Source organism: Zosterops lateralis (assembly GCF_965231275.1).
Source record: "Zosterops lateralis genome assembly, chromosome: 17".
Classification (NCBI taxonomy): domain Eukaryota; kingdom Metazoa; phylum Chordata; class Aves; order Passeriformes; family Zosteropidae; genus Zosterops; species Zosterops lateralis.
Genome location: NC_139777.1, coordinates 13037877 through 13064029, shown reverse-complemented (window position 1 = coordinate 13064029; position 26153 = coordinate 13037877). Strand labels below are relative to the sequence as shown.

At 50.9% G+C, this 26153-nt stretch overlaps 1 protein-coding gene across 2 annotated transcripts in view; it reads left to right on the top strand.

The window, feature by feature from the left end:
• RBM19 (RNA binding motif protein 19) overlaps positions 1-26153 on the top strand; it is a 52935-nt gene that overhangs the window by 15493 nt on the left and 11289 nt on the right. For both annotated transcript variants that reach the window (XM_083874045.1, XM_083874044.1), the window contains exons 22-23: positions 18183-18288; positions 23921-24041. In XM_083874045.1, coding sequence (XP_083730171.1) covers positions 18183-18288; positions 23921-24041 — 227 coding nt within the window. The remainder of the gene's footprint in view (positions 1-18182; positions 18289-23920; positions 24042-26153) is intronic.

Here is a 26153-nt window from a genome sequence, read left to right as displayed (position 1 = left end):
GCTGGGGCATTTCTTTCCAAAGAGGTGTTGCTTAACCCTTTGAAACCTCCTCAGCCCACGCAGTGCAAAGCCCCTGGCAGGGATTTGTTTGTGTTTCCCTGTGTTCATGGAATTGCACTCCTTTATTTGTGTGAAGATGTGGTTCCTATGTGGCTGGGAGAGGCTGTTCCCATGCAGGCTGTGAGGAAAGCTCTGTGTTTCAACACTCATTTGGGATGAATTCCAGGGATTTCACTAAAGGGCAAAGCATGACTTGGCTTTTGGACAGGGGTGTGATGATGGTCACAACAACAAGATGCCTCGAGAAGAGCAGAAGGTTTTTCCTGTGCTGTGCAGCTTGGATGCTTTAGCTTCAATTCCACCCTGAGGGATTCAGGCAGAAGCTCTGGGCTGCCAGTCCTCATGCTGAGTTTCCTCAGCACGTGGAGCTCTGCTAATTTAAATCCCAACACTCTGAGCTGCAGACGTGACCCTCGTAAAGCTGAAGCCAGCAAAGCCGGGACTAAGGTGGAGTTCAAGGTGCTGGGAGGGTTTGTACATCACAAGCACAGAGCCTGTGGGGGGTTTTTGGTGTGGGTTTTTTCCCTCTGTCTCGTCTGGCACCTCAGAGCTGTGGAGAGGAGGGGCAGGGGAACATCTGATGGATGTTGCAGGGAACGTGCAGCTTCCAGCTGGGGACAGCACTGTCAGAGCATCCCTTTCATTCACCTGGGGTGGTCAGAGCTGGGGTTTATCCTCAAAACAAAACCCAGCAGCTTGGGGGACACATTCCTTTGACTCCTGCCCAAACCAGGCACAGCAGAGCACTGCCCAACACCTCACTCACCCTCCTGGGTTGCTTTCTTTGGGCATTTAAAGTAGCTGCCTTTGCTCTGGAGCTTTGGGCTCACTCTGCATTTAGGAACCTGTCTCAGTTTGTCTTTTGTTAGGGATTTATGGGGAATGGAAAGCAGTCCTTTGGCAGTGGAAGGGCTGGCAGGGCTGCAGGGGGCACTCTTAGCCTGCTCAGGACAGCCAGCTTGGGGACAGCAAGGGACAGCCAGCCCGGGGACCACCGGGCCACTCAGCCAGGCGTCACCACACAAGGGTGACAGCCCCAGGTTTCACAGCATGAGCATCTTCCCTATTGTTTCACCTGCTCCAGAGCCGCCTTCCAGCTGTGCAGCAGGAGAAAATAAATAAATATTAATTTAAAAGTTAAAAAAATAATTAAAAAAACAAATAAATATTAATTTAGAAATACATCAATATTTAGAAATAAGTGTTAACTTATATATGTGGGTTTATTTTATGTACACACAATTATATACACCACACAGAATATATATATATATATATATATATGTATGTATTACCCCAGAAAAATACATAGATTATGCCAATATTGTTCAAAAAACATCTATAACACATTATATGTGTGCAGATATATTTCTTTTTCCCCCCCCAAACAAATATTTCCATGTTTGGAGCTTTGTCAAGGAACTCAGTCCCCCCTTTCAAGTGGCCCCAGAGAAGGTGTTGATGACCCTGGGACAGCAAAACAAGGGAGCTGGGTGCTCTGAATAGTGGATTTTTCAAGGTGCTGTAGCTGCTCAGGGATCCCTGCCCTGGCTGGTTTTACATTTTGGGATCTTGTTGTTTATGGATCCATCAGTGAAATGCTCAGCCTCACCCTGCCCCACTGCCTATGCTCCTACAGCAGCCTGGAGCAACTTCTTCCTGTTGGAATTTGGGGATACCAGGTTCTCTTTCTTGGATTGATGCTTAATTAAAGTGTTTGAGGGCAGTCAGGAATGCTCTGATCAACAGCTCAGGTCCTCTGCCTGCAAAATAATCTTTTAGCCTCAGGTGCTGCCCTCCTCCCAGCCCCAGTGGCTTTGCTGGGCTGTGACACTGGTTCAGAGCATGTCCTGCCACCTTCTCCTGGAGGTTCTGGCCTTTCTTGCACCCTCAAGGGATTTATTTATCTTTTTATTTTTTTTTTTTAAGATAGGTGTTATCTTCTTCAGAGGGAGAAATGCTGTTCAATTATAGGGGCTGCTTTTGGGCGAGGTGTGAAGATTTAGCTTTTGTGGGTGTGGGTTTTTTTGCACCCGTTTTTGTTCTTGATCAGATCCTACTCTTCTCTTTACTACCTGGAAAAATAACAAAAGATAAATGGTGCTTAGTTCTTTGCAAAGAGCCACAGTGAGGGGAGGAGAGACAAAGGGATTGCTGTCCCATGGAGGATGATAATTTTTGCTACCAAATTGTGGGGCTTTCATGGCAAGACTTTTTTTTTTTTTTTTAAAGGGAACTCTAGATGTGGCAAGCTGAATTGGAGATCTGTGAAAGGCCACATTTTCCCAGATTGGAGCCCTGGCAATTTCTGAAAATTGGGCTCCTTTAAGAATCTGTCACATGAGATCCATGCAGCCTTCATTGGGAGTTCCAATTAACTCTTTGTTTCAGAGCATCCCCTTCCATCCTCCTTCCCTCTGGCTGTACCAGCTCCATGAAGATTGAAAATCAGGCTGTTTTGCAAGTGGTTTATAATGTTTTGAGGAGATGGGGGGTTCATTTTCATCGAAAAGAGAATGATAAAACTTAGAAAAACACCTCTTAAAAGATTCCTGCCCAATCCAAAGCACCCTGGGGGATGGACCCAGTCCAGGGTGTGCTCAGAGTTTGGCAGAGCTGCTGCTTGTCCCACCAAAGGATGGCAGTTCTTGGAGTTGTGCGTTTGGGGGATGAAGTTGTTTCTTCTTTTCTTTGCAGAATATATCTTGGGAACTTACCATTTTGGTTCTATCTTTGATTTCTCTGGCATTTGCGGCAATTGTTAGTTCCAGCCCTCCCCTGACAATTAGCTGTGGCAGACAGAATTGAGAGGGAGACCAGGACTCAGTGTGGAAGGGGTTTTATCATCCCTCTGGCCATCCCTTGCCTTGCACCTGTAGGAACTGCAGACAAAGCTGGTAAATCACAAAATTATTATCAGCTGGGAGACTGGACTTTAGTTTGACTAAAGAAGCAGTGAGCAGAAAAGGAATTGAAAGGTATTGCAGAGCAAAGAACAGGTTATCAGGTGCATTTATCTCCATATTCTGATTTTCCTACAGAGAAAGTAACACTGCTGCTTGCCAAAGACCTTTGGGGGTGGGTGTCTCTTTTCATTTGAACTCCTTTGCTGACTATTTCCTCTGTCTTGACAAAGACATGGCATTTATTGCATCTGGCAAAGCAAGTGGCTGGGCCTGATTAGGAGGAAAAAGAGCTATTCCTTCTGATGGAGGGGAAAAGTGAAGTGGGACAAGACTTAGGAGTCAGCCCCTTCTGGGAGAAAAAAAAAATCTCTGCAGGGAGATGCAGTGGATAAACTGGCAAAGAGATTTTTTTTATTATTATTTTTTTAAGGCAGTCTTTATGAAGTTAATTTTATAAGATGATGCCTTTCACTTCTTCTGACCTATTATAATAAAGTGTAGTTACCAGAATGGGCTTTTCATTTCCCATTATAAAGGACACGGTGGGATAATGAATCCGTCTGCCAGACATGCTTGCTGTTCACACCTTTCTCCCAGTAATGGAGTCTACATGACTGGAGACAATTTCTCCTTCCCCTGTTGAAGACGTGGAAAATCTCTGCCTGCTGAAAGACACAGGAGGAGAAAAAAAAATTTGAGGAAAAACATGTGAGTTTGTTAAGCAAGTGCTGGGCAGAGTTAATTAGGGCATTCCATGCAAACAGAATGTCCAGTGCTGCCAGGATTGCTTTGAAAACCTTCAGTGTTGGGGTAGGAACGGCTCAAAACCAATTGCTGCTGCTGCTTGAATTTTGTCTCCATGCTGCCCCCCCAAAGCCCAAGGGCTTGGGAACAGCTGCAGAAGTGGCTGGGAGCATCTCCCTGGAGTGTGAGGGACTGCTGGGAGTAGCACAGGGGCTGCAGGTGGTTTGGGAGAAGCCAGGACGAGACATCTGAGCCAGGACAGAACTGCTGCTGTGGTGGGGTGGCAAAAGGAATAGGCAGGGCAGGCAGTGACACCTCTGCTTGTCCCAGGGTGCTCTGCTTGCAAGAAGGCAGTGCCCAAAAATGAGTCTTGGAGAAGCAGAAAGGCCCTGGGGAAGCAGCTGGAAGGTGGATCCCACCTTGCTGGCCTCCCCTGAGGGCTGCGGAATGTGCACCTTGCCTGGAGACACAGCTTAGGTGGAAACCTGTCCCAAACAGCACAGGGAGCAGAAGGTGTTTCAGGGCTCAGGTGTGCAGGGACAGCTGGAAGGTGTTTCCGAGTTGGATGTGGTGGTGAGTGGGATCACATTGTGTTCTCCAGAGGGGCTATGAGCTCTCAAAGCCCTCCCCAGGCTCCTGCTCCAGCCCAGGGTTCTCATGTGGTGCTTGGAATCCCAGCACAGGTGTGGGTGTGCTCTGGGGTTTCCAGCATATTCCCAAACCTTGTTTTGGCCTGTCCTCTGGGATAACAACATTTTAAGGTTGCATTCCCAGGGGTGCAGCCCCTGCTAGGAGCTCTGGGCCAGGGCTGCTCCTGAGGCGCAGGGAAGGCACAGAGGATGCGGTGCCTGCCTTTAATGCTGGATCCCAACTCCTCATTGGAATGCAGGGGCTGTGCTGGACTGCTCAGTGTGTGAGCAGGAGCCTGACTGGCTCTGGGGGCTGCAGGATGCTCCTCTGGATTGAGGTTTTCCACCCTGGTGTGCCTCTGTCACTATTTGCTGTGGAGTCCCACCCGTGCTCTTTGAAGGTCTTGCAGGAATTGCACCTTTGGATGTGTTGAGTTTGGTTTTTTGGATAAAAGGAAGCTGCCTGGTTGATGGCTCCCTCTGTCCTGGCTGAAGAGCTCAGCCCCACTGTTTGCTTTTAGTGCCTTTAGTTTGCAAGGAGAACACAAGGCAGATGTGGAGCTGTCAGAGAGAGTCCAGAGCAGGCACAGAGTTGAGGGAAGGGCTGGAGACAAAGGAGAGACCTCCAGAGACACCTTAGAGCCCCTCCAGGGCCTAAAGGGGCTCCAGGAGAGCTGGGGAGGGACTGGGGAGAAGGGATGGAGGGACAGGACATGGGAATGGCTTCCCACTGCCAGAGGGCAGGGATGGGTGGGATATTGGAGGGTGGGGAGCCCCTGGCACAGGCTGCCCCCCTGAACCACCCCATGCCCTCTGCTCTTCCCCACCTTGGGGCTGTGTGCCCTGGATCTCCTGCACAGCTGATCCCAGGTGCATCCTGGCAGCCTTTCACCAATCCTGATGTTTCCATGGCCAAGCTGCAGTGCCAGGGGATGTTGCACAGGGAAACAGAGGGTGCAGGAGCTTTTTGGGAAGCAGCTTGCAGGAAGGTACGCCAGCCTCATGAGCTGCAGGTAGGAATACAGGGATCCGCTGGGCTGCTTTATTTCTCTTATTAGTTCAAACAGCATAAATTAAACTCATTTCATTTTCCCCCCCTTCTTCAAGTCTCCTCCTCGTGTGCTGGAAACCCAAACACAGCAGAATTGGGTTGATATTCAGAGCCCAGAAATGGAACTGGCCACTTTAATTTGGCCACTCTCCAAAGAGAGCCATGGGGTGGGGGATAAGGAAATGGGTTTGCAGTGCTGTTTTTTCAGTTTGAATCATAAAGGTGTTTAACATAGATAAGGGAAATGTTTAACTCTGTGTTATCTTAGCAAAGTTACTTTAAAAGGTGGCTCTTTCCAAGAGCAGAAGGAGGATTTTTTTCCCAGCACATCCCTTTCCTTGGTTTGAATATTCATTACATACTTGATTTTTATTTTTTTTTCCTCCCCTTTTCTGCTTTCCACATTCTCCAGGTCCCTTTTCTACCCACCCAAAACCTGGATTTGTCCTGTGCAACTGAAGGGAATTTGTGAGCTGCTTCCTCCCTACTGCTGCCACAGCACCTCTCTCCAGGGCATCCAGCTGAGCTTCCCCAGGGATCTTTAATTAGTTTTCCACACAAATTCCGCTGCTCAGCAGCGTGGAGGGGCTTGGGGAGGTGCAGTGAGGTGGGGAAGGGGCTTCTTTTGGAATGTCTTGTTCAAATGCCACTCTGGGGTTCTGCTTTGGGGTTTTTTGCCATATTTTCAGGGCAAAAATTTTACAGATGTGGGCAGGTGGTTCTCCATAGGGAGCAAAACCAAAGGCTGCTTGTGCTGTCTGCTGGAAATAACCTACTCAGGATTCTTAATGTTATAAAGTCTCTTTTTGCCTGAATTAAGAAGAGTATGTGTGTCTAAGAAAGGAAAACATGGGAAATTTTATTTTTCCTTATATTGGGGCCAGTTCTTGTCTCTTCTCAGAGTTGGGGGCTGGCTGCTGGGGCATTGCACAATCTGGAATGTTGAAATTACACTGGACTAACTTTGGATCTTACATCTCAGCCTTTCATCAAGGAACAGCCAAGATGATTATTTCTTTGCTCTTAAAATTCCTCTGTCTGTTGGATTTCTTAACTCCAGTTCTTTCCTGGTGATGCTGATCCATCCACCCCCTATCTCTCACTTGTGTGGGTATTTTTCAGTCTCACTTCACGAGAAGGTCCTGAACAAGCCTCTAATGAATCACAGCTTTCTCCTCACGATGACATCGTGTCCTTTATTTGCATCTCTGTTTGCATCATTATTTTTTTAACCTCATGCCTGCTGCAGCCTTTCTCCCTCTCCCAATCCAGGAGATTCTCAGCCTTGGAATGTGATTGCAATTAAAGACCTTCCACTGCACAGTCTCTCACCTCTCCTGAGGAAGTCCCTGTGCCCAGGGCCTTTGAACTGTGCTGGCTTCTGCAGCTGCTGGCACCAGCAGCGTTTCTGTCTGTGCTTTGGTTTTCCTGAAGAAATCAAGTTAAGGCAGATCAGGATGACCATCTGTCTTCTCACCTCTCTTTCCTCCTCCCCCAGCAGCATCCTGAGCACTTGCAGGCATCTGGCAGAGGACAGGAGATCTGAAATTTGCTGCAGTTAAGTACAGGAGGCAGCTCTTGAGCCTTGTCCTCTCAGGAAGGTGCTGCTGAGGGACTGACCCTTATCAGAAGGACTGACCCATCCAAGGATTCATGTTGGCTGACTGAAGATGGGATGTCTTTTCTGCCCACATTCCCATTTATTAGGTACCAGGGAAGCTGGAAAACTGCTTTTTGTGCTGCTGCCCATCAGTGGTCTGAGCACATCAGGCTCTCCCCTCATGGGTGGCCTCTGGGCCTCCTTCAGCCCCTCATCTTTTTTGACATCTCTTTGTGAAAGCTCACTTGGGAAAGCAGCAACGTTGACTTTTCCAAGCCCAGGAGTGCCGATCTCAGCACCTCAACAGGCTGGGGCTGCTCCCAAGCAGCACTACTGAGATTTGTGCCAAAATTGACCCTGTAAATCCCATTTCGGGTGGGCTGTGTTGGCCCTTCCCTGCTTCTCTTTAATCCAGCTCTTGCTCTTGATCCCATGCCAGTAGCTGAGGGGTTAAAAGAGTCTGGGGGGTGGGGATGAGGTGTTTCAGCTGCTCATTACTCACTGCCAGCTTCTCCCAAAATCATATTAATTTCGCGCTGTCACGCAGGACTGCGCTGTCTGTGCCGTCAGCAGCCGGGAGGAGGACGGGGCTGGGAGGACCCTGAGTGCCCTCATCCCCACCCCTGGGTGCCCCCATCCCCACCCCTGGCTGCCATTTGGGCCTCTTTCCTCACCCAGGGACCCACCCAGGTGGGGTAGGGGCTGTTCACCTTGTGGGGGCAGCGCCATGTGCTGCCTCCCGATGATGGTTTTCCACCCCGCTGCTTGTGCAAAAACCCCATGAAATTGGGTCTGCTGCAGCAGGGAGGTCTGGAGGAGGGAAGGAAGGAGGGAGGGGAGCTGCCAGCCAGCCCTGCCCTACCTGTGCTCAGCAAGAATGCTGCTTAAAAGTTGCTTTTTAAGCACTCGCCTCCCTTTTTTAAAAATGCCAGCAAGCACAGCCCTTTAAAGATGGAGCTGCCTTTAAAGATGGAGCTGCTTTTGCCTCCTGTCTGGTCTCTCCCCCTTTTCTGCTGTTTGCTCACTGCATCTGCCTGAGCTGTCACCTCTGCAGGGACTTACTGCCATCAGCTGGGCCTCTGACAGCTCCCACACAGGCTCAGCATTGCTGAGCCCATCCTGGCTCAGCTTGTTCTGTGTGAGACATTCTGCTCTGCCCCCTGCCATTTTGGCTGTTCCTACCCCTAGAGCCCCTCTCACCTTTTTTCCAGGTATGTGCTGGCATTTTTTTGTGGGTTGTGGCTGGAAAGATGATCCCTTCCCCTTTTCTCTCATTGTGGCCACACTTCTTGGAGCTCTTGGCAGGGGGGTTGGATTAGATGGTCTCCAACCCAAACCATTCAGTGATCCTGGGAAATCTCTGTCATCTTCATCCAGCTCTTCCTGAGATGGGTGGAGAGCAATGAGCTATCCATGGAATGGAGTGGAAACCATCACTGAATCCAGTAGTGGCTCAGACAGTGCTTGCACCAATCACTCCCTGTCTTGTCCTTTGGGACTGTTCCAGGTGACCTGTAAAGACAAATTCCACTGTGCAAAGCAGCCTCTGAGCTTTGCTGTGGTTGTGGCGGGTTGGCAAGGGGTGACCAAAGGCCTGGGAGCAGAAGGAAAGTCACCATCAGAGCTTGGGCAGTAGCCACACCTCCAGTTTCGGGCACAGGATGGGCAAATTGGACTGGTAGCCGAAAATACCCCTCTGCTCCCAGGGCTTTTCCAGCAGGAGCAGGAAATGGGATGTTCAGCTGTCTCTGGAGGGTGGTGGCTCCCAGCTTCCTTCACCAAGGAGCTGCTCTGTGCCTGCTTTTAATGCTTTGCTGTGTTGTGATCCCTGGCAGATGTCACATGTGGCCAGGCTGGGCTCTGGGGAACAAGGCTGAGCTCAGGAGAGCTGGGCAGGCTCCTTGTGTTTGAGTCACCACCACAGCTGCCACATTTGATCTGCATTTGATCTTCCCTCTGTGTTTCTCTGTTCTCCCGATAAAAATAATTAATCAGGTTATTTTTCTAAGTCATCCTGCACCTTTACAGGGACAAGACTTAAATAAGGACTCTCTTTAAAGCAGAGCTGTGTTAAAATAGCTATGTGCCTATAAATACCTCATTGCTTCTATATTTATTCTCCAGCTCAGTGCAGGAGGTTCTGCAGTTGAATATGAGATAGATTTTTATTTTTTGGATTGTTGATGCAGCTGGTATCTTAACAGCAAGGCTGCCTTCTCCAAAGGATGCCCTGGGTACAACTTTGGGTTCCTTCTGTGTTTCCTAGTTGCACAAATTTCCTCTTGTCTTTGGAAGGAGCTGGCTCCTGAGAATCCTCCAGGAGCAGAGATTTGCACCAGACCTTCCTGTGAGCGCTATTTTTAGCATAACTTTTTTTTTTTTTGACCAGAGCCGCACTCTGATCAGGATTTTCAAAAGAGCCCAGGAGAGATAAATCCCCAAATCTCAGTGCTGTGGGAGCTGCGGGTCCCTTTGAAATCCTGACCCTCTGGTGATTAGGGCAGTGACTTGGTGGCTCCTAAGCCCTGGTCCTGCAAGATGCTGCATGCTGGGAGAATTGTGGCTTAGGACTGTGAGCTCTGAGAAGGGCTTTGCAGGCATTGGGAGGCTCTTGTTGAAAGGCTGTGCAGGGATTGAGGTTTCATGAGGGTTGGGATATGAGGGGTCGTGGCTGCTGCGTTTGTATAGCTCAGGGATAGCTCTGCCAGGGGAGCCTGGTGTGCTCCTGGTGTGCTCCAGGGAGGGGATGTGGGGGGAGATGTCCGGATAGAGCTGGTCCTTTCCCCACCACACTAGCATGTCTTTTGTCTCCCTCAGAAAAAAAAAAAATAGTAATTACTATTAGGAGTAACTAGTATTACTAGTAGTATTAAGAAGGAAGATGTTGGATAGGTGAAATGAGGGAATTGAGAGTGGCTGGCCCATGGCAGCAGAGGGGACAAGAGCCCTGCTGGGACCAGAACCAGCTCAGAGCTCTTTAAGATTGCCCAAGAGAAGAGAAGCAACAACAAAATCTGAATAATATTAAAGTGGGATTTTCCACCTCTGTCCTGGTTTGGGGTGACCTCTTCCATCACACATCCACCAGTTATCTTTAAATCCTCTGAGTCACCAGCTCAGACTCTTTTGGAGTGGCTTTGAACTCCCAAACTCCTGTCAGTGTTCAAGTTCAGCAGTGCTGCTTAACCCTAGGGCTGCCTAAAGCTGATGGTGTTCCCTGTGCCAGCTCTGCATCTTCCCCTCTCCCTGAGGAACTGGAAATTGTAGGCATTGAGGTGTAAAATTTCAGGAGGAAATCTATTCCTGCTTTCATTAAACAGTGAATCATCGTTGTCTTTAAAGCGTGGAAATAACTGTGGAGAATAGGCAGGTGTCTTCCCCAGGAGGTGTCAGTGAGTCCTGGCTGCTTTCCCTTGATGTCACCAAGTCTAAAATAGATTTATAGCAAGAAGTGGATTAAAAGAATGCTTCCCACCCCAGTGGTGCAGGCTCTTCCATCAGCAGGGACCAGGAAGCAAAGCAGGGCATGGCCAATAGAAGGGACACCCTGGGATCTCACCTTGCAGTCAGACCAGAGAAAAGGTGGGAACAAATCAGGAGGTTCTGCAGTTGAATATGAGATATATTTTTATTTTTGAGGGATGCTGATGCAGCTGGTATCTTAATAGCAAGGCTGCCTTCTCCAAGGATGCCCTGGATACAAATTTGGATTCCTTCTGAGTTTCCTAGTTGCTAGTTGCACAAACTTCCTCATGTCTTTGGAAGGAGCTGGCTCCTAAGAATCCTCCAGGAGAGTCCATCCCTCCATCCTAAAGGCGTGTCAGGCTGCTGGGTGGGGCTCTGCACATCCCATCTCCTGCTGCAAGCACTCCAGGGCTTTCATTCCTTTCTTCCAAGCTAAAATTCCAACATGGGAGCCAGCTCTGGAGGGAGGAACGACAGTCACATCACAGCAACTGTACCTGGCTGCCTCCAGGAGCTGGAAAAATCCTCATGGATTGGGAGGAGCTGCAAAGGGACACGATGCTGCTCCCAGCAAATCCAGGGAAGAGAAAAGCCCCTTTTCCCACCAGCCTTTAAAGCTGATCTCTCCCGATGTTAAAACCTCCCAAAGTGGGATTAAACGTGGCAAAATTAAGAAACCAAACCTGGTTGCAGCACCTGCTTGGAAATTACTTAAGTGGAGGGATATTAAAATTTTAAGACTTGCTGCTGTGCTGCTGATGGAGGATTTAAAAAAATAATAATTACTGTTGTGGGTTGGGTTTTTTTTTTTTTTTCTTTCTGCTTGGTTTTCAGGATTGGTTTCTGTTTAGCGTGCAGCCTAATTGCGTAATTACACGATAGACTGGAGTAGAATTTAGTGTGTGTAATACCAGTTATAAAGAAGAGCCCTAATTATGTAGATCTTCTCAGGTAAATAATACATCAGGGGCATGGAGTGGCCTAATTACTGTTCTGAAAACCTGCCTAATGACTAATTTACTTGGAATTTCAGAACGCTTTTGATAAGGTCCCTCATAAGCAACTGTTAAGGAAAATAAATCGAGAAGGGATAAAATGTTTTGCTGTGTTTTTAAACAAGCCAGTTAAGCCACAGGAAGCAGCCACTGCCTTGTGCTCCAGCATCTTGAGGAGAGGGAAGATCCCCTGGCTGCCTCCTGCTCTGGGGCCAAAGCTGTTGTGTTCCTGATCCTGCTTTGCCACAAGCTCCAAGGGAGGCTGCTGCCACTAAAAATGGGATTTATGGGCAAATTCCCAGCTCCTTGGAAGAAGCACACTGTCCACATAGTCCCTGGCACTTGCAGTAGTTGTGGTGTTGGGCATCTAAATAATTTTTGAAGATCTGTGCCAGAATTTAATAAATCCGGGAAGAACTAAGCTTGGAGTTTTCCTCAGGCACCGAGGGCAATCCAAAACCTGGACCAGCTTCCTCAGGACTGTTCTCCGTGAGGAGGGAAGGCCAGAGCTGGGAGCAGCAGCAGTGTTACTCCAGGGAGTGTGTGAGATGCTGCAGTGAGGAGAGCCTGGCCTTAGACCTGCCCCAGGAGGCTCTGGCAGCAAGGGCAGCTCTGCCCAGAAAACAGGGATGGGATCCATGGCTTGGGGCAGGCAGCAGCACTTCTCCCAGCAGCACAAGGAAAAAGAGGAATCACACAAAGCAAAACCCAGCTGTGCTGCAGCAGCAGATCAAGGGGCCTCCAAACCAAGGTGCTCCTCCTGGGCAAAGAGGAGAGGGAGCTGGAAAAACTGATGATCCATGGAGTAAAGGACAAGGTGCAGACATGGCTGTCCCGTGTCCCGCTGGCTTTTCATGTGGGTTTTGCAGGTGCTTTGATTATCCAGCAGGACTGGCCAGCTCAGGGAATGAAGGATCAGCTTTACACTGGGGACCTGCTCCCTGGTGTCACTTCCTCTGTGGGCCAGGGGGACACTGGGACCCCTGCTCTGCTGCCACATGCCTCCACCAGAGCTGGAGGGAGCCACAGTTTGACTTGGCTCTGAGGATCCAGAGCTTTCCCTCCCACCTTGTCTTTCTGTGCCTTCATTTGCTGATTTTCAGAGGTGAAGGAGACATTTTTGATGCTGCTGCTGATAATGGCAATAGGGGAGATGGGTGCCAGATTAATTCCTGAACCCTCTAACAGGATTTAAGCTAAAAAAGAGAGGAAGGCTTTTTTTCTTCCCTCCTTCCCTTTCCCTTCCTCCTTTTCAGATATTTCCTGTGCTGGGGATAACAACACCAAGGAGTGTTAAATTGGCTCTGAATGTCCACCCCTGGCTGTCCACATTCTTGTAACGATTTCATTAGCTTGAATTATCCACGTTATTTTCTTGTAATGGGATTAGCCGTCCTGGAGTCAGCTGAAGTCCTGGAGCGGGAGGCGGGAGGGCCCTTCTGCTGCGTATTCCATTAACTCCCTCATGCAGGGGGTGGAACTGGCCATGGCTCAGCCCAGGGGCAAAACCATTTGCCAGGGTCCTGCCTTCCTCAAGGAGGAAGAAAGAAAAAAAAGGACCATTATTGTATTTTTTTTTCCCTCCCCCTTTTAATCAGCAAATGGGTGCAGAGGGAGAGACCGGCAGGGCTGTGGTTTTCTGTTTGGGGGGAAAAAGAATAAAATGAAGAGGAGCATTGCAAAGGGATTGAGTGAATTCTGTGTGTGGCTAGAGCCTGCTCCTAGGGCTGAGGCTGTGCAGGGAGGGGAGGGAGGGAAGGACTTGTGTGTCTTTTGGACTCGTCATCCCTGCCCAGAGCCATCTGGGATGAGCGGTCACGCTGCCTGGCTCATCCTCTGCCTGAGCTCTGGCCCCGGGGCTGCCAGCACTCACGAGGGGGGATTTGGGCAGGGCTGGGGATGGGAAGGCAGCAAGATGAGAGGAGGAGGAGATGGTGACAACCCAGGAGAAGCTTGGCAGCTTTGGTTAAGGTTTTCGTAATCCGTTTTTCAACGTGGTTTTGCTGTTTTGTTTTCCTTGGAGGAATATGAACTGGCGAGGGGGATTTAGGACTGCTCTGTGCAGTGGGATCTCTGTACAATCTGCAGAACGCTCAGGGTGGTTTTTGTGGTTGTTTTCCAAGACGTTCTGTGTTTTTGGCAGTGGACAGATTCATGATGTCAGTTGTGCTTTCCCCCTCAGAACGTGGCAAGCCAGGAGTCCTTGATCAGCTCATGGCTTGGGGTGCACCAAGATCAAGTAAAATGAGCACATCTGTGTGTTTGGGACTTGAAAATACCCATCAGGGGTGGACAGGTCTGGCCTGTTCCAAGGACTTTACATTTTAAATGCTGCTCTTTGAGACAGGGAAGGAGTTAAAATGGAGGGAACACTTCCCAGCTGGAGAGATGTTTACAATTTCTTAGGAATAAATTATTTGGTAAAAACTGTTCCCTGTGAGGGTGGGCAGGCCCTGGCACAGGGTGCCCAAAGAAGCTGTGGCTGCCCCTGGATCCCTGGAAGTGCCCAAGGCCAGGCTGGACAGGGCTTGGAGCAGCCTGGGATAGTGGAAGGTGTCCCTGCCCAGGGCGGGTGGTGGAACTAGATGGGCTTTAAGGTTTCTTCCAACCAAACCGCTCTGATTCCACATTTGCCCTGATCTGGAGGTCCCTGTCCTCTTCACAGCTGCCTGAAGCTGTGGGGTTCTCTGGAGACCAGGGAGGAGGGAAGGGGAAGGAGGAGGTTTTCTGGAGCCCACCTGTATGACCATTCTCCTCTGTCCCATGTTGGTGACGGATGTGCAGGCTCCTTCTGGTGACCAGGCAAAGCCAAGTGAGCCGTGGGTTGTCTCCCAAGCTGGAATGTGCAGTTTAATAGCAATATAATGTCCTATAATTAGCAGGCAAAGGACTTGCCTCCCAGCTGGCCTGTGGCAGAAGGATACAATTACAATCCCAAGGAGTGATGTTCCTCTGACCTGCAGCCAGCTTGCAGTGAAGAGGAAAAATCTCCTTTTCCTCCCTGTGTTCAGCCAGGGAAGCAGGCTGGCAGCTGGAAGAGCTGCCAAAGCAGCAGGAAAGCAGCTGATAGCCAGCACTGCCATGGAGAAATGCTGCATCTCTTGTGGGTGGGAGGGAGGGGATGTCCCTGCTGGTATCCCTGGGATGCACCCTGTGTTTCTGCTGAGCTTGGAATGGGTGACTCGTCAAAGGAGAGCTCGTGGCCGTCTCTATTCTGCAGCCCTGTGGCTAGTGGCTCAGCCAGGGCCAGCACAGGCTTTTTCTGGTTTCCCAGCAAATCTGGATGGGCACAAAACAAAGGTTCTCATTGAGGAAATAGGAGTTGCAGTGTTTGTGGAGGCTGCCATCCCTCCCAGCCAACAGCAGGAGAATGTGCCAAGCCTGGGAGAGCGAGGTGTGAGGACAGAGCTGCCAGCCTGCCTGGCAGGGCCTGCAGGGACAGGGGAGTCCAGGCAGAGCCCTCCACCCCTCTGCCCTCCCCTCCTGGTCCTGATTCCACCTGGGATTTCAGAGAAGAGCTGTTGGACACTGTTTTTCATGGCTCTGTGGGAAGGAAACTGGGAGGAGCTGTGTGCATGGCAGCTCACCAGGGGCTCTGCCCTCCTGCTACCTCTGGCAAAACTCTGCTTTTGGCCTCCCTAAACCTTCCTGTATTAATCGTGACCTGCTCCACGGGGATTTCACAGGAGATTTGGGATTGCTGCACACTGAAATCCCATCCCAGTGTGGTGCCACCAGGAGCTGTGTGGGAGTGTCCTGCCACAAGTCCAGCTCCAGGCCAGGCACAGGGGGCTCATCAGGACTGAGGTTCAGGTCTTGTGCGAAGTTACACCAGGCTGACTGCAACCAAATCAATGTCTCAAGGCTGAAAGGGCTTTGCTCCCACAGCCACCAGGTCCTTCAGCTCTGCTGTAGGGGCTCAGGAGCACGTGGAGAAAGTATGGATGGGTGGGTGAGTATAAGTTCAAAATCCACTCTGGTTTCACACTCACTGATGCTGGAAACTTCCTTGTAAACCATCCTGCTTGAGGGAAGGAGCCTGGCCTGGTGCTGTGCTCCATGCTGGCAGCAGGATTGCTGATGTCTGCCCACTTTGAGAGATGAGAGCACTCAAAGGAGCCCCCACTCTGGGCTGCCTGTGGCTTTTGCATTCTATCTGTGCCCATCAGAGCTCTGTGCTGGAAGGGGAAGGAGCTGGCAGTGCCACCAGCTCTCACTTGCTGTGACTCCCCTGCCTCCAGAGCCATCCCAGCCCCTGGGAGCCCGTTTTCAAACAGCTCCATGAGATCTTGTGGAAAAGCTCCTTCCTTCCCTCCCTTGCCATTATGCTCTGGTGTCACTTAGATGATGTGCTCCACGCTTTTCCTCCTTCCATCCCCCAGCCCATGCCTTTGCCTGTGGCACAATCCCTGCATGGCCATCCTGGAGCCTGGATGCAGCTGGAGTGGGAGCAAACGTGTCAGCACCTGGCTTCCCTCTGGCTTCCCTGGCTACGGGAGCCTGGCACTGCAGGGGGTAATTGGGTTTCCTTCTGCCTCTGCCTCTCTCTCTCTCCCCCCCAAATCCAGGAGAAATAATTGGAAAAGAGAGGTGTGAGTCTGTGCCTGGCACCGGAGAGGAGAACATTAAAGGCCGGAGCTCAGCGCTTCATTCGCAGCTCCCGGGCTGGTAATTGCTGTGTTGTGGTTTCTAATTAGCGCCGCAGTGGGGGGGACGCTGTTCCCCTGCATGGTCCCACTGGGGTCAGCCCTGTCCCCTCGGCTTCCCTCACCCCTCCACCTCACCTGTTCCCCCAGTCCATCCCTCTGGAAGCCCCTGCTGGCTCCCACTGGGCAGGAAAAGCTCATGGCCAGCCCTGCTCTGCAGCTGGATCAGGGTTCATCCCTCCACACCTCTCTCCACGTGTGAGTGGGTAGCTTGGGCTGCTCTGAGCTGGGCAGGAAGGAAGAGCCAGTTTCTCCCAGCTCTGCCCAGGCTGATGTGGGTCAGTACAGCTTCTCTGAATCCAGAGCCTTCCTGCTCCTGTGGGTACCTCCTGGCCCATCCTGGGCACTGGATCTCGATGTCAAAAGGACACGTTGGTGTTTCAGTGCACAGACCGAACGTTGTCTGAGACCTCCCTCTGGGCAAATACTCTGCTCCTGTTCCTTCAGCAAATATTCTGCAGCCCCCAGGCCATGTCCTTGATATTCTTCATGGAGAGAGAGAGACTGGAGCGTGCCCATGGCTCCTACCTCCCATTTTTCCTGGCTAGAAGGGCATCTCCATGGCTCAGGAGCTTTGTCCTTGCCTCTCCCTTCACCTAGCTGTAGCATTTGAGGTGCTCCAGGCGTCCTGGGGAGTCCCTGTCACCTCGACCCCCTCGCAGGAGGACCTCTGGAAACCACAGGCTCCGAGCCTTCCCAGCAGCTGAGGCTGCTCCCTGTGCTGTGCTGGGGTTTTGTTTGTTTGTTTGCGTAGCTCCAGCTCAGAGGGGGCAGCAGGGAGAGAGGGAGGGAAAGCACCGAGCGAGCGCGAGACGTGCGGATTCATTTTGAAGCTTCATAATGGTGCATTTACACACCACGTTGCCTAAGGAAATTGGGTGGATGAATGCCTGGTCATGCTGCCAGTGCAGCAGGTTAACTCCCAGGATTTAGCTTATATCATTTCACGAGAGCTTTTATGGCCTTTACTGTGTTTATTCCCAGGTGCTCTTTGGCACTGCTGTATCCCAGGCTCCTTTTGTGTATGCACGCCTGTGTGGAGATTTTCAAATAAAATAACACATCTCTTCAGACCTGGGCCACATTAAATATTTATTGCCTGCAGTTTGTGCATATGTGTTTGATAAATGGGTGTGAGGGGAGGGGAGGAGAAGGGGAAGCAGGAGCTTGGCAGCAGGGAAAGCACCGGCTTTGTCCTGGAATTCCTCCAGGGGATGGCACTGGAGAGGGGTGTCCGGCTCGTGCTGCCTTTGGGGCTGTTTTTAGGGGGTTTGGACAAAGTGGGATGGCTGCATGCTTTGGTGCTCAAGCCACAAGTTCCTTCTCTGGGACAGGAACCCCCTTATCTCCCCATGCTTAGCTTTCCACTGACACTGCAAAACTTGTCTGAAATGCTGTTGGATATGGAGGTTGTTGTGGTCTGCTGGATTCGCTTGTTTGCCTTTCTACATCCAGAAAGCTTAGATAAAACCAGTTTATTCCAGCACAGAAGCTGCAGGATGGGAAAGGCTGAAGGGTTAGAACGAGGAAATCCAATCATCAAAAATGCCCAGGATCCCTGGAGTTGGAGGGATGACACCTCTGGGGATGGGAGAGCTATTCTGGAAACAGAATAATTCCCTGTGGGGCCATGCTGTCTCCTGCCCGTATCCTGTGCACTCCAGCCCTTCTTTAAAGGTGCAAATAAATCTGTTTTGGTGGGATTTGGAGCAGCCCTGGTCACCTGGAGATGCTTTGCCCACCCTGAGCAGGGCATGGCATTCTGGCTGGATCTCCTGAGGGAAGGAGGAGCAAAGCAGTTACATTAAAGAAGTTTTTTGTATTAGGTTTTATATCCAGAATGACCCTTGAAATATAAACTGAATTTTTAGCTGGTTGTATTTGCTTTGGAAATGGGGCTGCAGGATGTCTGGAGCAAGACTCACCTGATGTGAGTGGCTCTGCAGCTGGCGCTGCCAAGGTTTGTGGGAAAGGGGTGACTCTTCCCTTCATCTCACACTGTCCCTGCTTTTCCTTGGATTCACAGCACCTTTGGAGAGCTCAAGACTGTCCGGCTGCCCAAGAAAATGGCAGGAACGGGATCCCACCGGGGCTTTGGCTTTGTGGATTTCGTCACCAAGCAGGATGCCAAGGTGAGCCTTGCTCCTCCCTGCCCCTCTGCCACTGCCTGGGGAGGAGAGGGGAGGCAGGAGGCTCTGTCCCACTGAGGCTTAGCTCAGGTTTGAGGCAGGCTGTTGGCATTCCCCAGGAAAGCTGCACTCAGGTTGAAATCCCCACGTGGGCAACAGCAAAACTCACAACCAAAACCTTATTGGGGATGATTTTGGTGCAACTGATAAAATAACTTGAAATTCTTGGTAATACAGAAGGACAGGAGCTGATTTTTCAGGTTTGTCAGCAGCAAGGTGAGACAGGATGGTTTTGACTCAACATTAACACATCAGGAAACCTCTGCACATGTCCCACCTCCACCACACCACCTTGATTTTAGGAGAATTTTGGATATTGTGGCTGTTTCCTAATTTGTAACCTGTGCAAGCCTTGTGTTCACCAGTTCTTCTGTATGTTTTGAGAGCCCCCTCTGAGCAGCCTTAGCCTGCTGCTTTCCCAGTGCCAGAGTTCTGAATTGGCCTAGTTCATCTATTTTTTGAAAGCTTTCCTATACCTTTAAGTTCCCTGTTTTTAGCAGAAACAAGAGGATTGCAGCCTGTCTGATGGTATCCTGCTCTCATCCTTTGCCAGAGGTTCTGGAGCAGGGTGGATTTCATCCTGCTGGTGATTCCTGGTGATTTGTGCAGGGTCTGGAAGGGAGTGGCTGTAAGCACAACCCACAGGAAGTCTTTGCTGGAGGGAAGGGACCACATGAGCCCCCAGAACTCCAGATTTTTCAGACTGAGCAGAGATGGAGGAGACAGGAGGGGGGAGCCAGCCAGAGCCTGTGTTTATGTTTTTAGACAGTATTCATTGATCCAGGATCACAAGGGACTATTAGATCATCCCTTCCAGCCTGACCTCCTGTATAACACAGTACATGGAGTTTCTTTGTTAGTCCTGTATTGATCCTAACTCAAACTTCCCTCTGCTCAGCTTCCCTCTTCCCCCTGGGGGTGCAAGGATCCCCCCAGGAGCCTGGTTCTTCTCCCTGCACCTTGAGCCGTGCCTGTGGCTCTGCTCAAAGAAGCTTTGCTTTCACCTCTGCTTCACTCCACAGTCATTCAGGCTTTGTTCCTGGGGTCGGAATTAATCTTTTCCCAAGGAAACTTGGGATGGAAAGGTACATAGAGGGACCAGACTGATTCTTTACTGCTGCTCAGTTTGGGGGGGTGTGAGGCAGCACCTGCTTTTCTGCTGCTCTCTGGAGGAAACAGGCACAGGGTCAGTGTTTGCCTCTCATCCCTTTCCATCCCCTCAGGGACTGATTGCAGCTGCACTGGACAAATGGGAATCTCAGTGACAGGTAGCCCATCTATGGTGAGGGGACAGAGCCAGGCAGGGCTCTGGCCCAAGGCACTGCTCCCAGAGCTGCTGGAGGGGGGAGCGTGCAGGGAGAGAGCTGCCCTGTGGAAGAGCTCTCAGCGGGGTTTTCTTCTTTCCCAGCAAAGCAGCTCTTCTTCCTTCTTCATATTTTTTTTTTCCACCCTCATCTCTTTGAGGGATTTAATTGTCTCACAAGTGGCACATCAAGTACACTCCATTGGCCGTCTGGAAAAGGATGCACGGTGTATTGATGAATAGGATCCTGAATATTGTAAACATGCTCATAATTGGCTTAGAGTTTATTGCTGAGTGAAATGAGAGAGGAGGAGAGTGGGCCTGGAGACCTCTGAGCTGAATAGCTCTGACTGTCAGTGACGCTTTTGCTCAGAGTGGTAATCTGGAAATTGCTTATAAGCATCTTATAAAACATGATGGGTTTGTAATAGAATAGTTAGGCTGCCTTTGTTGGGCATTTAAAGCCTGTGACCTCCCGTGTTTGTCTTTTTCTCTGAACGACCATGGCTGCTGTGGGAGCGCACATGGAGATTTTCCACAGCCAGCATGGGGATGGGGGCTCCTCCTCCCGGCTCCCTGATGCTGTGCCTGCAGATCTGCCCCATCAGCCCTGGCTCGATCTCCTCAGCCTCCCCTGGAACTCTGATGCACCAGCAATACCAAATTAACTCTGGTTAAGGAAGCACTAACCGTTCCCTGACGTTCCCTGTGCAGAATCGTTGCAGAATTGTTTTTATTTTTGAACTATTAACTGGGAAGCCAAGTTCCCACTTTTCTCCCCTGTTGATATAAAAATACATCTGGTCTCCAAATAGAAATTGCCCATTTGGGAGAGACAGCCAACGCTTTCAAAATGCACACGCACGGAAGGAAAAATCCTTGTGTGCAGCTGGCATCGCCGAGAGCATCCTCAGCTGGGACCGGCTCTTGCGAGGGAGGGATATTTATCAATCTCCTAATGTTGTTGACCCTTTGTCCCTCTAATGATTCCAGCCTGGAGGCTCTTTGGCTTGAGTATTTAATAGGGCAAGGGGGAATGTGGAGGCAGAGCAGCACTGTCCTCCAGATGAGTGCAGCAGTCAGGGCTGGCGCTGTCACACCCGGGGGTGACAGACGCTGCGGTCCGGTCTCTGCTCCCGGCCCTCCCAGCACAGCAGGCTCTGCTCCAGAGCTCTGGCTGCCTCATCCCAGCAGCCTGGCCTTCCCGGGGGCTTATCAGCCACCTTTTCACTTGGAAATTCTCTTTCTGAATCCCACAGACCTTTCTAAGCAGCTGTTCCAGCCTCTCCCTTTCCTCTCCCTGCTTTTTCCCACCATGCTGAGCTGTAATGTTAAGCTCGAACCAAACTTTGCAAAAAGTGCTCAGAAATGGCATTTTTAAGCATGCTCACATCCTATTCTCGAGGAGGAGAAGTCTATAGTGTTTTCATGCAACCACTAAAGCATCTGGGAAGCAAATGAGGGCCAGGAGAAGGTTTGCCAGGATTTTCAGGCTTTGGGGTGACCTGGCAGAGGGTGTGTTACCAAATGCAGCAGCTTTATCAGAATCTGTTTGGGCACTTCAAAAGGAGCTTTTTGTGGCAAAGCCTCTCCTTAAAGGTGTAGGAAGATATGAAGCCCTGGAAATTGAAGGGCTTTTGTGGTGAATCTCTCTCTTGGATGAGCAGACACCACACCTCCCTTTATCCTTCATTCGGATACAACTCCACAAACCTCTGTCCCTTCTTTGTTCCTCCAAAGAGGTGTCCTGGGAAGGCAGATGCTGACACAGAGGAGCTGCACCCCAAAAATAGCTCCTGCTTTCTGTGAAAGCCAGCCTGCTTCTCCTCATTTCATACTTGTCACCTAATTAAAGTATGTTTTTTCCCTTACCTATCTTTTCATTTGAAATAGCAGCAGTAGCAAATTTCCTCCTCTCCCTGGAAGATTTCCAGCAGTGTGGATGTATGGGAATGGCATTTCTCCCCTTCATCCCTTTGTCTTTTAAATCATCAGTGCTTTCTCTTGTTTGTTTTTGGTTTTGTTGGGGTTTTTTTGTTTGTTTTTGGGGGTTTTTTTTTGGTTTTTTTTTTCCCTCCTGAAAAAGTCTTAATTCCTCTCAGAGCAATGAACAGCTACATTTTGTCTTCTAGCTCATTTCCAAAGAAGTGACATCCGTGTGTCACCTGAAATGTGCAGCTTCTCTTCTGCATTCCCAGCTCCTGGAGCCCACCTGGAGGACAGGGAGCAGAGATCCCAGGACAGGCTGGAGCTTTCTTTCATCATGGGTGCAAACCAACTCATTCTGGGGATGTGTGTGGCCAGGAAAGGCCAATGGCACCAGGCTGGTGGAAGATGTGTATCACCCAGCAAGTTTCTCACACATAACACAACTTGATGGCAGCATCTGCCTTCCCTGTTGCTCCATGACCTTTTCCAGGGCTGCCAGCAAAGCCAGAGGATGGCAATCCCTTGAGGAGGAGGAGGAGGTGGCAGAGAAGTGGCTCAGAGGACCAAAGCCCACCAAGTACCACATTCATCATGGTCTGCCCTCCTCCATGACCTGTGGAGCATGGATGGGCTGTGTGCTGTCACCCAACCTTCCTCTTCCTTGTGCTGTGGGAAGGAGAAGTCCAAAAATAGGAATTAACAAAGGAAATGCAGTGTTTAGAGCCGTGGGTTCTGTGCCAGGCTTTGGAAGAGGCTCCTTGTGCCAACATAAACAGCCCTCACAACTCCCTCCTGCCGCCTCCCCCCGAGTGTTTGTTTAAGCCAACACATTGCTCTGCTAATTGGGAGATAGGCCTTGAAAACACAGCAGCAGCAAATAAAAACAGCTGGAGCTTCCAGCTCTTCCAGGAGGAATGTGCCCCTGGAAAAGGGGGCACTCTGCCCTGCCAGGATCCCCCCGGGGAGCTGGGGCTGCTGGGATGGTGCTGGGAATTTCAGCCATGCCATGGAGCAGGAGGAGCTGGTGCTCCTCATCACTGTTTTATAGCACATGAGGGTTACATGAGTGAAAGGACTTCGGAGAGAGAGGAAAACTCAGGTTACTGGGTGCTGGTTACTGAAAATGGAGGGTTTTATGAGTTTCATAACCCAGCAGCTCAAGGAGAGTCCTGAGGAGCAGCTCTGGGCAGCAAAGCAGGACAAGCCCCTCTGCTCAGAGATGTGGCGTTTGGGGACAGCTGCAGTGATTCAGAGTTCAGAGAATTCACTTTTAGCAGGTGGCTCAGAGGAGAGATGTGGGCTCCTACAGGACAACTTGGGAGCTGGTTTGGGGGCCTCCAGGTGGGAGCTCAGGTTGGACAGAAGTTATGTGTCTGATCCTAGAGTTGACATCTTTGTTCCAGGGACATGAGTTTGCAGAGCTCAAAACCTGAGCTAATCCCAGCCTTAGCTGGGGTTTTTAAAAAATCATTTGGGGCATTTCTTTCCCCACCATGCCCAGCCTTCAGTGTGGAGCACTTTGTGGGCCTTTAGGGATAAAAATATTTGGCCAGTGGGTTTGTGTATTTGCATTGTGGGCCCAATCCCGCTCAGTCCTGAATTTCCTTGAAATTCTGTGGGAAATAAAGACAAAATCAAACTTCCCTGGACTGAATCAGTGTTTTCTGGGTGTCTCTGCTGGTTGCCTGTGGACAGAGAAAGCCATCTGAGCCCTGGGCTGGCTGGCGTGTTTGTATTCAACATCACCAAGAGATTACAGCTGTATGGGTGTTACTAAGGGGATCTAACACCAGGAAACCTCTGGATTTCTGTAGCAGAGCAAACCACCACAGGCAGAAAGAGCAGAGAACTTCTGTGCTGGCTTCTGCTCTGCCACATTTGCTGCCAGCATGGCCAAGTCACCAAATGGCTGGCAGGAGAAAGGCAGTTTTCCAACTTGCTTCCAGAGCAGAAATGAACTTCTGTGTCACAGCTGAGCTGTGCTTTCCTGTATTCCAGCAGAGAACAAGGTGCCAGGGAGTCACAAGGTCCCACCCAGTGCTGACCCAAAGCTCCAGAGGCTGCAGCATTCCCAGCTCAGGGTGGTCCCATCCTGTGCTGGATTCCAGCCAACAGCAGTGGTGATGGGAATTTGCTCTGCTGCAAGTACAGAGAAGATAAATGACCGAGTCAGAGCCTCTGATGGAGATGGATCCTGCCCCATCAGAGCAAAGCACTCCCAGTACGATGTTCTCTGGTGGCCTCTCTGCTCCAGGGCAGAGGGAGGGACATCTTTACCTTCCCTCCTGCGAGCCTGTTCTTATTTTCTCCTTTAATCTCCTTTTCTCTCTTTTCCCTCTGCAGAAAGCCTTCACAGCCCTGTGCCACAGCACTCACCTGTACGGGCGCAGGCTGGTGCTGGAGTGGGCAGACACGGAGGAGACGCTGGAGGCCCTGCGCCGCAAAACCGCCCAGCACTTCCACGGTAAGCCCCTGGGACTGCCCCACCTGGCACACACCCGGGGCTGGCAGGTAGAGCTGCTGCAGCCTGAGCAGGCAGGGGGAGGCAGGAGGCAGCCAGGCCAGGGCTTTGTCTGACAGCTCTGCCCGTGAGGCGTTAACTCTGCCTGTGCCACCTGCCAGCCGCAGCGCTGCTGAGCCCGGGTGCTGCCGGGCTGGGGACAGGCTCTGTGCACACAGCACAGGGGTTTAAAAGGGAAAACTCTGTGCTGATGGGTTGGGATGCAGAAAGGGCTGCTTGGCTCTGGCTGCTGGGAGTGACAGCTCCGCAGATGACAGCACTGCAGGCTGCTATTGACAGCCATTGACAGGCACAAATGCATTGCTTGGCAAATATTTATGTAGGAAGGGCTCCCCTGGGCTGCAGGGCTAAGCTGGAGATCAATGCTCCTCCTCCTGCATCCCCTCCCAGCTTCCCTTCTCCATCACCACATGCCCGTGGCCCAAGGGTTTGGCAGCAGCTGTGGGGCTGCACATCCCTGGTGAGGGAAGAGCAGCACATCTCAGTTATTCAGTGATCCCAACTGATCCAGTGATCCCAGTGTTCTGAAATAGTGCAGGGCTAGTTATTCCAGGCTGGGGAAGCTGTAGTTTGGTGGTGACAGGGCTGAGGGTGGATGTGCCCACCCAGAACTCAGCAGGGGAGATGTTTCAGGCACCCAGTTTTATCTTCAGGATCTCTTCCCCCCCCTTTCCACTCTGCTCAGTGTAGGGGGAAATTAACAGTCTTGGCTTTAGGGTCCTTGCAGACTCTCAGCAGGTGTGGCTGTGAGCTCTGCCACCTTCCCCAAGCTCCCGATTTTTGCCTGCCTTTGCCCTAGTCTCCTCATCTCCTCCTCACCAAGCTGGGGCCCTGGGAGGGCAGCAGGAAGAGCATGTTCACATCCCACCAGGAATGCAGCCTTGGAGCTGAAGTGGCTGCAGGGTCTCAGCTGAGAAACATGAGCAAGGCTACCACTCCTTGTCTTTAGGGATGGGAAATAGGATGGAAACACAATCGCTGCTGTGCTCCAGCCTGTCTCAGGGACATCCAATGACTGCAGCCCTGGCAAAACTGCCAGTGGCTAATGCTGCAGCAGAGTGGGGATATGCCAGGGGGGATCTGTGCCAGGCTGGGGCACACCTGTGGGCACCAGGATCTGGCTGGGGCCTGGGACCAGGTCTCAGCCTCTCTGTGCCACGCTGGCGGGCTGCAGGGTGGGATTTGTCCCCTTGGGAAGTGCCTGGCCCTGATTTCAAGGCACTGTGGGGTGTGCAGTGGCTCTGAGGTGAGGCAGGAGCTGCACCCTGTCCCTTCTGTGGGTGTGCAGAGGGTGACAATGATAAAGAGGGGGAAAAAAGGCTGCCAGCATTCTGCCTGCAGCCCCCTGGAAGGGGGATGCTCCTTCAGCTTTCCTCCCTGGCATAGCCAGAGGCTGCTTTTCCCACATGGAGCAGGGATGGAGAGGATGCAGAGCACACACAGCATCCAACAGCCAGGCTGAGACTATGCATCTCTTTTCCCTGCTGGTACAACCCAGAAACCAGGCTTTTTCCTACTGATCCCCATTTCCCCAAGTCTCCTCCTCTCCCCACAAGGCACAGGAGCAGCTCAGCCATCTCTGTGCTGTTTGTGAATGTCCTATGAGTTGTTCTCTCCCACCACAGCGTGGGTGAATTGTGAGGGTTTCTCCACAGCTTTGCAGGCTGCAGTGGCCAGGTCCCCATTCCCAAGCTGGGAGTGGGAAAGAAAAGATAATTTTGGGTCTTCAAGCCTCAGGAAACAATCAAGACCGAGATCTCTGGTGTCCCCAGCTCTAATGTCAGCCTCATCATTTTTGTCTTAGTATTTCAAAGTCCTGACCTGGGCTGTGACAGACGTGTCCTACCACTGCCTGCTCTCTGCTACAATTACACACCTTATTTCTAGAGACCATTTAGAGAGATTGGGCTTCTAGTTCCAGGTGTCTGCTGTTATTTGTGAAGGAGAGGTCTGGTCTCCCAAATCTTTTCTCCATGCAGGCGTTTGTCATGGCAATCAAGCCACTTCTGAGCCGTCTTTTCAATAGGTCTAATAGATGCAATAAAACGGAATAGG